Below are 15,357 nucleotides of genomic sequence, written 5' to 3'. Positions count from 1 at the left end.
ATGGCACCATAGCTCCTCTCTCTGTTCTCTGCTCAGTCATTTCCTCCCTCTGGGTCTGGTCTTCTCTTTAGTATTCATTTTTCTTTTCTGTTCTGTGCTTCCTTCTTTGACCAAACTTTACATGAGGCATAACGTGCTTCACCCCGCACCATCGCAACATCACTTGAGGCTTAGTCAGTGCCTGAGGTGTGAGAGTGGATAAAATGGAAGACAAAAGATAAGACCGGAACTTGAGGGAGGAACTGAGTGAGTGGATGACGGGCGGGGAGCTGCAGCACCAGGTCAGGTGAAGGGGGAAGTGTGTATAATGTTTTTCTTTATTTTTTAAGTTTTTCACAGTCCTGAGAACAATCAAACAAAATGATGCCCGGCAGGCCGTCATTCAGTCCCTTCATCATCTTTGCTATCAGTGTAAATATCCAAGAAGCTCACACAACCATGACGACTACATGTCAGTGTTTGTATTATTACAGAAGGTCCATCATAACATTTGAAGAGATAAGATTCAGCGTAGGGGTTCACAACTGCCCTGGCAGCAGAAATGTGGACGTTTCCTTAGGAGAAGCACATTCTCACCCGCTCCCTGATTAGTTTAGTTCTTATGCCATAGACCAGAGGGTTCAGCAGTGGAGGGACAAGGAGGTAGAAATTAGCCAGGAGGATATGAGTATGGTGAGGGACATCTGTTCCAAATCTGTGGACTAAGGATGAACAGACTATTGGAATATAAAAACATAGGATAGCGCATACATGGGAAACACAGGTCCCGAAGGCCTTCAGACGAGCCTCGACAGTCAACCTAAGAAGAGCCCGAAGGATCAACACATATGAAGTTACAATAAGCGCCGAATCCATCCCCAGCACCATGAACCCAACTGCCAAGCCAACATGGTCATTGAAGGAGACATCTGCACAGGCCAGCCTCACCACCGCCATATGTTCACAATACGAGTGCAGGATAACATCGCTGGTATATAGGTGGAACCTGGTCAGTAGAAGAGTCAGGGGAAGGATGTAAAACACCCCACGCAGTACGGCTAATGCCCCACTGGTAATGATAACACTGGTGGTCACTATGGCTGGATATCTAAGAGGGTTGCATATGGCTACATATCGATCATATGCCATAGCCAGAAAGATCCCGGATTCCATAGTAGACGATGCGTGAACGAAGAACATCTGGAGAAGACAAGCGTGGAAGTCAATCTCTTTATACTGGAACCAGAAGATACCAAGAAGTTTTGGTATGGTTGAATTTGAAAGAATGAGGTCTACAAGACCAAGGAGGATAAAATAGATGTACATGGGCTGATGGAGGCTCGTTTCCATGATAATGATCAGTACAACGATGTAGTTCCCAATGATGGATGACAGAAATATGGAGAAGAATGGGATGGAGATCCAGACGTGTATGTGCTCCAGACCTGGGATCCCCAGCAACATGAAGGAGGTGGGTTGAAAGCAAGAATCATTGGGAGCGGCCATTACAGAGAACGTATTATACCTGGGGAGGGGGTGAATGAAGAACAGGAAAAATTGTGTAAGATAGAAATGTAACATCACGTAATTGTCACATCACTTATTATTTCTCGTTTGTAAGACTGAGTTGTTCTTTAACTTGGCGCCATGAATAGACAGCGCGGAGAGCCTCTACTACGTCCCATACATTAAAAGTACAATGATGGAGCAGATATAGTGGTTGAGACTCCAAAATCAGATTGGGGGGGTCAGGCTGTGATTGACATTTGCTGGCCTATGACAATGGGGAAGGTCGGAGAAAACTTCAATCCCGCGGATTAAACACTTGGATGACACTTTTTTCCCATTCGCAGATGTTTCACATGCTCCTTCGAACCCGACCTGAGGTAGAGCTCGGGGGGCCTCATAAAACCCCACCAGATGCTCCTACACGAATCACTGCACATTCAGCACATTTTTGAAATACTGTACATAGGTAAATATGTGTAAATGTATTGTAACCTAAAACTAAAATTCTACAGTAAATCTTTCCTTCTGCACAAAAACAACATTTAAATCAAATAATTTGCAGAAAAGAAAAACCCAAAACATTTGGACAAATAATGAAAGAAAAATCCATTTTACACCCTCTGCCCCCGAAAAATGGTGGAATGGAAATATTTCGCTCATTTTCTTCAAAAGAATCATAAAAATCAATTGCTAGTTAAAAAAAACAACAACTAAATATCGCACAGCAATATCAGCCAAAAATTAAAAAATTATACCTCTACAAATCATTGAGTGGAAAAAATAAATGCTGACAAAAAATCCATGTCTTTAACCCTTTTCCCTCCGCAGCCAAATTAGTTTTTTGCTTTCTTTTTCTCCCCTTCTTCCAATATCCATAACTTTTTTTATTTTTCTGTCCACATGGTCATACAAGGGCTTGATTATTGAGTTGTAGTTTTGATGACATCATTCATTTTGCCATTCAGTGTACTGAAAAATAGGAAAAAAATTCCAAGTGTGGTGAAATTGGGAAAAAAATGCCATTCTGCCATTTTTTCTTTGCGGTTTGTTTTTACTGCTTACATTCTATGGTAAATTTCCTCTGAATCATGATTTTCTAGGTCAGTACGATTATGGTGAAACCAAACTTGTATAGGTTTTATTTTTTATTTAAGTGGAGAAAAAAATATAGAAACTTTGAAAAACATTCTTTTATATGTATTTGTGTTTTTCCATCAATTGGCTTGTTTTTTTGTGTGACAAGCTGACGGTTTTACTAATATTATTTTTTTCCATATACAACTTTTTGACCTTTTTTTAGGGAGGAGTAGTGACCAAAAAATACACTTTTCTGGGATTTGGATTTTTTTCACCGATTTGTGATTGCTCATTTTATGTTTTGTTAAATCAGAATTTTATGAGCGTGGAGATACTAATAATGTTTATTTATTCATTTGTTTTTTCATTTTTTTTTATTTTCAATGTGGGAAAATTAGAATTTTATATATATATATATATATATATATATATATATATATATATATTTTAATTTTTAAACACTTTTTTTTATTATTTTTTACTACTTTATGTTTCAATCCCCTTAGGGGACTTGAACCTGCAATTGTCTGATCGCTTAAAGTTTATACTGCAATATCACAGTATTGAAATGTATACTTTAAATCTTGGTGAAATAGCTGAGCCCCCGGCTGTCACAGTAACCCATCTGTGTCCTGTGATTGCAATGGGAGCCGGTAAGCATGAGCACCGACGCACGTCCCATTTAAATGCCAAACATTGACAGCGACATTTAAATGATTGTTCAGCCGTGGTCGGAGCTATTAAGGACAGATTCCATTTATTTAATTTAGCCGGTATCTGCCATGTTTAGATCGCGCTCAGCTCCTGAGTCCCCTCCACACACAATCAGGTACATGTACTTAGATGACCTTTTTTTTAATAAAAGCTATCCCACCACGACAAGGTGCACCCAACCAGGATTGTCCCTATCTCAAATATCTCACCTCGCTATATGCCAGCATATATTCTGTATTAAAATGCTTTTAAACGTAAGCCGAAATTGTGACTGAGGCGTCAGTCCATCCTTGATTTAAGAAGAACGCACATACTATGAAGATGTTACAAGGGCACCATAAGAGGTGAAAACAACTTCGTCTCATGGAAATCTCAAGGATATTTTTTTCCTGATGTGGAGGTGAAACTTGCTATTAGCATCCAGTTTCCAATAAGTCTCCGGAGATGAGTGATCCAAGATATCACAGAACATCTAAGGAGAACTTCGAGACCTCCAGTCTCATTCGAGGTCAGTGCTGAGGACGTCACAATTAGAGACCAGACAAAAATGAAAATCCCCAAGAAACATGGTGGACATCACTGCAACAACAGATAAATGATGGCCTGGATAATGTTCCATGGAGAAGAAAGAGGATTACAACAGTTGCACATGGTGATTGGGAAACGTCATCTAATACCTCAAAAACTCCACAACTCCAAGTCTTTGTTTAGCATATTTATTTATGAATGGCACCAAAACCAATGGACAGCACCAGGGATGTTCTGGTCTGACCTGAACCCAATAGAGGGGCTGAGGCAGGACTGTCTGTCTGTCTAAAATTGAGGCACTGGTGCAAATATTTCACATAAAAATCAATGACAGGGGATTGTAAAGGTGCAAATCCTTATTTCATAACACAGTATAAAGTTGGACCAATTATTAGAGGCACTGGGGATTAGGTCACAAATATTATGGTCTCTAATTGTGTCTTACATGGCATCAAGGCAAAGAATACCTGAAGGTCGAATATTGGATTATTCTACATAAACCTTGGAAGTGTTCCCCTCTGTAGGAATATTGTGAAGTCTGTTTTACTCAGACCAGGACTGCTTAGTATTTGTACTTACCAAAGACAGAACTTGAGTCCAGATTAATAAATGAAGGCGATTGCAGGTGAGGAGCGTCCATAACGGTGACAACTAGAAATTAAAGGTGTAATTCTAGAACAACTCACTATTGACTGTCCATCATCTATACAATGGTCCAAACAGCAGGACAATCATTGGAAGCTGACAAGTCTGGACATAACATGAAGTTTGGAGACTTTAGATAAGGAGTGGGAGCTCAAGAAGTTTAGGAGCCATCAATGAGATTTGGATATTTAACATGAGGTCTGAAACTAGAGATTAGACCTAGAAGCTACAAATGGCGGCATGGATTTACACACAGTAGATGGATGATGCCTGGGAGCTTCATATGAAATCTGGTGCTGTAGATGAGACTTGAGATCTCTAATAGCACCTTGGATTAATATCTCACAATTGCAATCTAAATACTTTTTCTAGGGACTTGGAGGTGTATATGAGGTCTGGGAGCTAAGTATGAAGTCTCTAAGCTTTATATAAGGTTTAGGAGCTTGAGATCAGGGAGCTGTAGAGGACATATGAGAGATAAAGATGACTCTGGGGGATTCATATATGAGGTCTGAGAGCTATAGAGGATAACTCTTAACTCACCACTGGAGCCAGAACAGCTGTTCAGAATTTAATACCCATCTCTGTCCCAGGAGCTACCAGAAAAAAAATGACCTCCAAGAACAGAAGAGAAGACTAATCATCTCCACTGGGTCTTCATTAACTTTCCACAAAAGGTCACAGTATCACTGGTCATGGACATGATAACTCTTCATCACATCTCACAGAAATGAGTTCAGAATGTCCAAAACTGGTCAAGTAAATACACTGACTGGACACTGGTCATCATCAGAACCCCTACATGGGGCCACTAATAAGAAACAAGCTTGGGGTCCACTTGAAAGAATAAGAAGCAAAATGACCATGTGGTAATAGCAACCCAAAAAGAGACACCAGTTTGCTTTACGAGATGGGTATGGAATAACTCGTCATCTCAATCTGCATTATTCTCATTTATTTTCACAATGAAGATTGATGGTGCTGCTTTCCTAGTGTTACTCTTGTTGGTCATCCCTCCCCAGCCATAGGTATCTCAGTGGTGGAATTCCTGGGACCTCATACAAAATCTACAGCAGAAAAATCCGTCTTCAAAGATCTTTTACAATTGTAAACTTTATTAGGTACGTATAAAAATATATATATAATAGCATATACTGTAGGTCACTACCCAATGAGGGTGTATAGCGGGGCAGACGTGTTTCAGACAGCTAGGTCTTTAGTCATTGCAAATTACCGTTCTTTCCGTTCATACAAAATCTGCAACATCCTCAACTGTTACCAAAAAATTCCAAAAAAAGTTCAAAATGAATTGATCAATTTTATTACTACATTAAATCACTAGTGAGGATCCTGAGCCTTCCTCCACTGCTAACTTAATAAGAGTAAAGTGAGCATGTCCAGATTAGATAATGGAAGCCCAACCATAAGGGCCATCTTCCTGCCCCACACAGTTTAACATTTTGGTGAGCATGAGCACAGACTTCTCCCTTGCCCTGACTAAAACTTTACCGGCGGACTACCCATAGCACAAGCCTAGCTGCAGGCCACCAACCACCAAAACCTCCTCCATGCCCTCCTGTAAACCTACAATTAAAATATCTAGGCTGATTGTGTCTAGTAGACGATGATGCACAACCAAATCTACAAATAGAAACCCAAACCATTCCATACCTGGAGATTAGGTGGGATGAAGATGAGAAACTGCTCCCCATCCCAGGATCCTAAAACCTTCTGAAACAAGATTAGAGTGAGATATTTCTCCCTTCCAGTCCCCAGCCGTCACTATTTCTCCTGGTGTCGTCACTGCCTTCCACAAACACGGGGTCCCAGAACATTACCCGTGCCCTCCCCAGTGCACTTAGTGGGAAGGACCGCCTAACCACAGACACGTGGACAAGTAAATGTGGCCAGTCCACAGTAAAAACACATCCATAAAGTGTCTGGAGACCTTCCCACAGACTTTTCTTAGCCAGGGCTGCTTCTCATCAGGGCTGGATGGGCCCACCAGAGAACCTAAGACTCCTCCGGTGGGCCCTGACTTCATCTTCAGGAGAGTTCATAGTGCCGAGGTCATGATGATGATAGAGGCCACCATCTCCTTAGCTTGCTGCTGGTAATTTTCTATGGGAATCAGCTTGGCTCCAACCAGCCTGAAATATTTCCAGTGAATTATGGCACGACGCCATGGTATTACGAGTGCCCCCAGTACCAGTAGCGAAGCCATCCACAATTTCCTTGTCAGGAATTTTATTTGGTAGACTGAGTGGATGCCCAAATACATTAGTTGCTCACAAAGGAGCTGAAGATACTGAGTGATAGTAGGTGCAAGTTTCTCCAGCATGTTAGATATCAGAGGGAGAACAGAGAGGTCAGCACAGTGGCTCAGTGGTTAGCACTGAAGCCTTGCAGCGCTGGGGTCCTGGGTTCAATTGCTACCAAGGACAACATCTGCAAGGACTTTGAATGTTCTCCCGGGGTTTGCGTGGGTTTCCCCCTTAGTAAATAAGCAGCCATAGAGTGTCCAGGAAACTTCACACAGACTTTTCTTAGCCAGTGCTGCTTCTCAGCAGGGTTGGACGGGCCCACCAGAGAACCGGAGAATCCTCTGGTGGGCCCTGGCTTCTCCTTCAGGAGAGTTCATAGCGCAAACCTTGCTGCTACTATGGGGCTCTTCAGCGGGGGAGAAATCAAATCCTCTGGAGGGCCCAATGTTCTTCAGTCTGACACTGCTTCTCGGTGAGAGTTATATTTCTCCACAGCCATATTCTTTAGCTCGGTGAAAGGACTGGTATAGAGGGAAACCGTATCTACTCCTGCTGTCATTTTTCCCAGGAAGTCCTCTAATGCAGCTTGTTGCATAAGCAATGGCAGCCCGTTCAACATCAGCTTATGACACGCCCCCTGGGCCGTGGGGTACTCGGTCCCGGGCCTGTCGTTGCTAGGGGAGATGTCACAGTGGCGGTGACCCGGTTCATGACCCAGGGTGGTCAATCAAAAGGGGATATTTACAGGGGATTTATAGTTTTTACATACAGTTTGTGACGCCACCTGTGGTATGCGGCTATGTGGAGCCTCCGCTGCGGAGCAGATCCTCTGGAGCTGGTGTGAATGCAGCAGAGTTGGTTTAGTTCTCCACAGGTAGAGCTTAGCTCCAAGGCAGTGTAGATGTTGTTATGAAGTAGCACTCGAGGTGCAGTGTGGTGCAGGGCGTGATGGCGCAGCAATAACTTCACAGAGACAGTGGGGTGCAGTCTTCAGAGTTTACTCACCGTTGTTAAGTTCCTCAGGTTGCACTTTCCAGCTTACAGCCTCCCACGTCGTGCTGCGTTCACCAGGCAGGGCCTAGCCAACCCTCAGGTACCTCCAGAGTACATAGCAGGACCCCCTTCTGTGTATTCCTTCTGGCCGTCTCCCTGCACCTCACACCCAGTGTCCCAATCCAGTGACCGCGGACCTTGTCGGGCGACGTCTTCTCTGTCCCCTGGGTCCTTTATGGTTACCTTCTTGGTGAGACTGATGTGGATTGTAGCTGCAGTGCCTAAAATACTACAGCCTTCGGTTTCCTAGTTGAGACTTGAAGAACTCTGCTAGTTTAGGGACCGGTCCCCTCTGTGCGACCTGACCCCTCCACCGCCTGGCAGATTCGGATGTACGGGTGGCCTCCAGCACTGCCCGTACCCCTGGGGTCCCTTCCACGTTCCTGTAGCCTTTCTCCTGCTCCTCTCCTCAGTCTGTCCTGGGCCTCTCTCTCCTGAGCAGAGCTCCTGCTCTTCTCACTGTCCTCCTCTGACTGACTGGCTGAACTCCCTCTAGAATGTTCCATCCCTTTTTATATCACTTCTTTCAATGCTCCCCTGATCTTCTTCCTCCACCCACACCCACTACATGGTTCCCCCTCACTTTGGTTCCCCCCACTCCAGCCAGGGACAGGGCTCAACAGGGAAGCGACGCATCTTGCCCCTCCTGCTGGTCTGGAGTAGTGTAGTGTTGGATGCAGGTGTTAGGGTCACGGGCTGTATTCCTTCCTTACCTGAGAGTGAGGTACCACACCTCTGGGTGAGATGCAGTACCTCTGTGGCGACTGAACCCTCAGGGGCGTCACACTTACACTTCTCGGTGGTGCTTAGTCACAAAGATCTTTCTTTACGCCTTGAATTTAATCACTACAGAGTTGGACAATGGCCTGATCTGCAATGCGTTTTGAGAAATAACATGCATAAGCAAAGCCACTGAAGGTAATTAAGCGAAACTCATCCAGCTTTCCTATAGACTGAAAGAGGGATATCAAGACTTCTAAGACAGCCAAGACTTCCCTGTCCTCCCCAAGAGGATGACTGTTCATGTTCTCCTCCTCATCCTCATCCTCCTCATTATCACCCAATCTGCATTGAGATGAGATGAGGCTGGGCTGCATAGTTCCTTGCTTCGCCTGCAATACCTCCTCTTTAACTGTGAGCACCGAGCGTTTCAGTAGACAGAGAAGCGGGATGGTGACGCTAATTATGCCGTCATTTCCGCTCACTATCTTGGTGGAGTCCTCAAAGTTTTGGAAGATGGCACAGATGTCAGACATCCATGCCCACTTATCAGCTCTTATGTGCAGAGGCTGACCTGAATGCCAATGAGCGTGTTGAAACTGGTACTCAACAACTGCTCTCTGCTGCTCACAAATCCTTCCCAACATCTGAAACGTTGATTTCCAATAAGTGGTGACATCGCACATCAGTTGGTGAGCTGGAAGCTGCAAACACTGCTGAAGCACGGCCGGGGTGGCGAAAGCTATAGCTGACTTTCTGAAATGGACACACATGGGTTGTACTTTCATAAGCAGCTCTGGCAGATCTGGGTAGGTTTTGAGAAACTGCTGAACCACTAAGATGAGCACATTAAGTGCTCTCTCATTACTAATATGTATCCCTGTATGGAGAACAATAACAGCAACATAAAAAAATTGAAAGATGAAATATAGCCTGCTTTATATACCACTGTACAAAGAAATCCAATTTTGATTATATCTTGTGTACCCCCGAGACAAAAATATCTGCACCAAAGAATTAATTTCACTAGAGTAGAACTAGTATAATGGTGACTGACAAGTCTTCTATTACTGCCAACCCAGCAGATGGAGACTCAGTCAGAATTCTCCACATTTCCAAAAATTTGTGGCAGACACCAGAAAAGTGGCATCAATTTCACTACAGTAGAAATAGTGTAATTAGGACTGACACCTCTTCCAGTACAGTGAACCCAGTAGATGGAGACTCAGTCAGAAGTGTTTACATTTCCCTAAATTAGGGCCTAACACCACCAGAGTGGCATCAATTTCACCAGAGTAGAAGTAGTTTAATGGAGACAGAAACCTCTTACACTATAGCCAAACCCAGTAGATGGAGACCCAATCAGGATTCTCCACATTTCAAAAAAATAGTGGCAGACACCAGCAAAGTGGCATTTATTTCACTACAGTAGAAATTGTAGAATTAGGAATGATACCTCTTCCCCTACAGGCAACCCAATAGATGGAGACCCAATCAGGATTCTCCACATTTCCAAAAATTAGCGGCAGAAACCAGCAAAGTGGCATCAATTTCAGTACAGTAGAAATTGTAGAATTAGGAACCAAACCTCTTCCACTACAGCCAGGCCACAGGCTGGAGACCCAATCAGGAGTGCACCATCGTCTCCAGTCGTTCACCACGTGTCAGACTTGTACTCTGTTGTGCAGGTGCACAAGCTGGTCTAAAAAATGTGTGAAAGGACTCACAGAAATTGCTTCTGCCACTGACGTACCGGAGGTTGGAAGTGTAGAGGTGCGATGAATTCTGTGTGCCTCACTGCTGGCTTGGGAAAACCTATGTTAAGGTTGTGTAAAAGCGAAGCGAGTTTCGATAGTCCAGCATTCGCTGGTCCCTCTCCAGGGCAGGAAGCATCTGGCAAAATTTACTCTTATAACAAGGAGGTAACAGAGTGGCAACCCAATAGTCTGCACTATTGTAAGGGGGAAGACCGGGGTGTAAGTGCTTTCAGAGCAAGGGATCCGGAACTGCCGGGGCCGTACCTCCTGTTGCAGGGCGGAGACAGACTGCGAGCACAGGAGTCATGTGACTAAGAAGTTGGGTGTGTGTCCAGAGACAGAGCTGGGAAGTCAGTTGACTGAGGGACTCCTCGTGTGACTGGAGAGAGAAAGAGACGAGGACGTTTTGCGTGGGAAAGAGGAGAACAGTGTGAGAGGGTCCAGGCTCCTGGCTCGAGTACTGGGAGCAGGAGTCGGGTGCAGTGGACCGGAGGAGTCAAGCCCGACTATAGAGACAAGGGACGCAGGGTCCGTGGAGCCGAGGCACGTGAGGTGCCGTGTTATGGACTAGGGGCTCAGCGGGTAAAACCGGAGACCGCCCACTGCCGCCAGAAGACGGAGCATTGTTTGGGCAGGGAAGCCTGAAGAAATCATCACCTGCATCCGCTGGCGACTGCCTTGTGAGGAGCAAGAGTCAGCTAAGTGTACAAACGAACTTTTACAACCGGTTTGGCTCTGCTACATCTTGTCAGACTGTGAACTGTTAGTTATAGACTTTCACCTGCTATTTTCCTTGTTTTCCCCCCATATTTTCCTTGTTGCTCCCTGCGTGGAGGTTGACCGTGTTCTTATAAACTCCCCATGTTTATTAACCCCGTATTGGCTGCTCTGTGTTTCTGTGTCACTGCATCTAAAGTACCCGTGTTACACTATTTTGAATCATAACTATACGGGGATCATGTTGCAGCTAGTGCAGTAAGAACACACTCATGTGTCGATCTCGTTCCTGAGGTTCAAGCCCATGCTATGTTGGTGGCTGGGTAATTCTGATGCTTGTTTCTTCCATCCCCTCCCATCAAACACGAACAGAGAGGGAATGATTATCCTTTTCATGTTCTGACTGTTGCTTGCCCATCACCTCTTCCTCTTCCATTTATTCCTCGCCTTCACTAACACCTTCGCTAACAGTTTTTCTGGTATCGCCAAACCCCCTCGATGGCAGTGAACCACCCTCCCTTGGCACCCTGAGATGTCCCCTAGTGTATGACGTTAGTAACAGAAAAAAGTATTTTTTTAGTGTGAATGAGGCCTGTATAACATAGGAGATATGCTCCAAACAATTTCAAACTGAGATGTCCCCTGCTGTATAACGTTAGTAACAGAAGAAAGTATTTTTTTAGTGTGGATAAGGCCTGTATAACATATGAGATATTCTCCAAACTAATTCAAACAGAGATGTCCCCTGCTGTATAACGTTAGGAATTGAAGATATATATATTTTTTTTTTACTGTGGATGAGGCCTGTATAACATAGAATACATGCTCCAAGATATTTCAAACTCAGAAGTAGCCTGCTGTATCACGTTAGTCACAGTAAAAAATAGATTTTTTTACTCTGCATGAGCTCTGCATACAGCTGAATTTCACTGCCACTAAAATAGTAGGTGGCTATTAGCAGAGTGTATCACATTTGCGACACAAAAAAAACTTTTGTGGACTCTGCCTCGCAACAGAAAAAATAATTTTTTTTTACGCTGAAAACAGCTGAAGTTCACCGCCACTAACGTAGTAGCTGACATATAGCAGAGTGTAACACGTTTGTGACACAAATAATTCTTTTATGGACTCTGCCGGCCAACAGAAAAAATAGATTTGTTTTACTGTGCTTACAGCTGAATTTCACCCACCAAAAAAAATGACAAACTGGGATAACACAGCTTGCACTATCACATTAGCAAATGAAAAAAAAAGTTTTTTGTGCTCTGCACTCAGAAGCTCTGCACTGACAAGCTCTGCAGATAGCTGAATTTCAACTTAACAAAATCAAACAGTGGGCTACAAGGGCTTGTTTGCTGTATCACATTAGAAGTGCAAAAATGGATTGAAGGTATACTCCTGCATGGAGCACAGTACAACCGGTGCACAGCACTGTTCTGAGCCATAGACCCTGCTCTTTCTGTCAGAATCTGAGTAATTGCACAAAAAAACAAAAAAAAGTGCTGCAAGGTCGATATAAAAGGTAAATAGCACAGGACTTATCTACACTATCTGACTTCCACAGGAACGCCCATCTATCTAGCTAATATCTCTCATTACACAGGAGGAGCACACTCAGCAGCGTCTGTCTCCGGCAGTGACATGCATGAAATGGCGCTGAGGGAACATGGCCGGTTTTTATATAGAGAGGACATGTGATTTCAGCAGCCAATTGAAGAAGCCCTTGTGTCTCATAGAATCATAGAATCATAGAATCATAGAATGGTAGAGTTGGAAGGGACCTCCTGGGTCATCTGGTCCAACCCTCTGTTCAAAGCAGGATTCACTAGATCATCTCAGACAGATGTCTGTCCAGCCTCTGTTTGAAGACGTCCATTGAAGGGAACTCACCACCTCTCGTGGCCGCCTGTTCCACTCATTAATCACCCTAACTGTCAAAAAGTTTTTTCTAATATCTAATCTGTGTCTCCTCCCATTCAGTTTCATCCCATTGCTTCTAGTCTTTCCTTGTGCAAATGAGAATAAAGATGATCCTTCTACAATGTGACAGCCCTTGACATATTTGTAGACAGCTATTAAGTCTCCTCTCAGTCTTCTTTTTTGCAAGCTAAACATTCCCAGATCCTGTAACCGTTCCTCATAGGACATGGTTTGCAGACCAGTCACCATTCTGGTCGCTCTTCTCTGAACTTGCTCCAGTTTGTCAATGTCTTTTTTAAGATGTGGTGCCCAAAACTGTACACAGTATTCCAGATGAGGTCTGACCAAAGAGGAGTAAAGACCGATAATGACTTCACGTGATCTAGACTGTATGCTTCTGTTAATACATCCCAGAATTGTATTTGCCTTTTTTGCTGCTGTATCACACTGTTGACTCATGTTCAGTCTATGATCTATTAGTATACTTAAGTCTTTTTCACATGTACTGTTGCTTAGCTCTATTCCTCCCATTCTGTATATGCTTTTTTCATTTTTATTGCCCAGATGTAGTACTTTGCATTTTTCCCTGTTAAAAACCATTCTGTTGGTTGCTGCCCACTGCTCCAGTTTATTTAGGTCTTTTTGAATCCTCTCTCTCTCTTCTCTAGTATTAGCTATCCCTCCTAGCTTTGTGTCATCAGCAAATTTAATCAGTTTACCCTCAATTCCTTCATCTAAATCATTGATAAAGATGTTGAACAATACAGGTCCCAGGACGGAGCCCTGTGGTACCCCACTTGTGTCTGGGACACTGTGGATGTTTCATGCGCTCTGATTGGCTAGCCGCGCTTTGCTGACTTAAAGTTACCACCTACAGGAAGGAAAAATAAATAAAAAATTACAAGCGCACCACTGATCTGACCTGTTCTGAGCTATCACCAGCCCCCCACTCATCTACCACGTCCCCCCGCTCATCATACACAAGCACTATGCTAGTAAAACAGTTAAAAACACTGTAGTTGCCCCGTATTCGCGTTCCCTCGCTTATCGCCGAATGGTGCCCATGTTTCCAGAATTTAAGAAATTTTGCTCACATTTCCGATCACGAATTCGAATGCACCATATTGTGTCGAATTTAAGTTGTAAGATCGGATTTCAAACAAATTCACTCATCACTAACAGAAATGACTATATATACACCACATAGGAGACCTTGAGACTGCTGTATATACAAAACATAGGAAACACTGAGACTGCTGTATATGCATCACATAGAAGACTGCGACTGCTATACAGTTGAAACCAGAAGTTTACATACACTATACAAAAAGTGAAACGCATATATTATATATAGTCATTACACACAGAGTGATCTATTATATAGAGTCATTACACACAGAGGGATCTATTATATAGAGTCATTACACACAGAGGGATCTATTATATAGAGTCATTACACACAGAGGGATCTATTATATAGAGTCATTACACACAGAGTGATCTATTATATAGAGTCATTACACACAGAGGGATCTATTATATAGTCACTACACACAGGGATCTATTATATAGAGTCATTACACACAGAGGGATCTATTATATAGAGTCATTACACACAGAGGGATCTATTATATAGAGTCATTACACACAGAGGGATCTATTATATAGAGTCATTGGACACAGAGGGATCTGTTATATAGAGTCATTACACACGGAGCGATCTATTATATAGAGTCATTACACACAGAGGGATCTGTTATATAGAGTCATTACACACAGAGGGATCTATTATATAGAGTCATTACACACAGAGGGATCTATTATATAGTCACCACACACAGGGATCTATTATATAGAGTCATTACACACAGAGCGATCTATTATATAGAGTCATTACACACAGAGGGATCTATTATATAGAGTCATTACACACAGAGCGATCTATTATATAGAGTCATCACACACAGAGGGATCTATTATATAGAGTCATTACACACAGAGCGATCTATTATATAGAGTCATTACACACAGAGGGATCTATTATATAGAGTCATTACACGCAGAGGGATCTATTATATAGAGTCATTACAGGCAGAGGGATCTATTATATAGAGTCATTACACACAGAGGGATCTATTATATAGAGTCATTACAGGCAGAGGGATCTATTATATAGAGTCATTACACACAGAGGGATCTATTATATAGAGTCATTACACACAGAGGGATCTATTATATAGAGTCATTACATACAGAGGGATCTATTATATAGAGTCATTACACACAGAGGGATCTATTTCACATGTTTATTTCTGTTAATCTTGATGATTTTGGCTTATTGCCAAAGAAAACACAAAAGTCATTATCTCAGGAAATTAAAATAATTAACAAAAAACACCTACAAAGGCTTTCTAAGCGTTTTAAAAGGTCCCTTAGTCTGTTTCAGAAGGCTCCACAATCATGGGGAAGACTGC

General features: G+C 43.0%; 1 protein-coding gene across 1 annotated transcript; it reads right to left on the bottom strand.

Moving 5' to 3' along the window:
* Positions 1-555: 555 nt before the first annotated feature.
* LOC141248868 (olfactory receptor 52M1-like) lies at positions 556-1,485 on the bottom strand. Its single transcript, XM_073669475.1, has one exon. The coding sequence runs from the start codon at positions 1,483-1,485 to the stop codon at positions 556-558; it is 930 nt and encodes a 309-aa protein (XP_073525576.1).
* Positions 1,486-15,357: the final 13,872 nt, after the last annotated feature.

The sequence above is a fragment of the Phyllobates terribilis genome, unplaced genomic scaffold (genome assembly GCF_046119375.1).
Source record: "Phyllobates terribilis strain yellow unplaced genomic scaffold, ASM4611937v1 Scaffold_2__4_contigs__length_985480577, whole genome shotgun sequence".
Classification (NCBI taxonomy): Eukaryota; Metazoa; Chordata; class Amphibia; order Anura; family Dendrobatidae; genus Phyllobates; species Phyllobates terribilis.
Note: the sequence above shows the minus strand (reverse complement) of the source record. Positions and strands in the feature narration are given on the sequence as shown.

Bases quoted from the DNA above. Each gene is read 5' to 3' on its own strand.
- LOC141248868 (XM_073669475.1), bottom strand. From the start codon at position 1,485: ATGGCCGCTCCCAATGATTCTTGCTTTCAACCCACCTCCTTCATGTTG.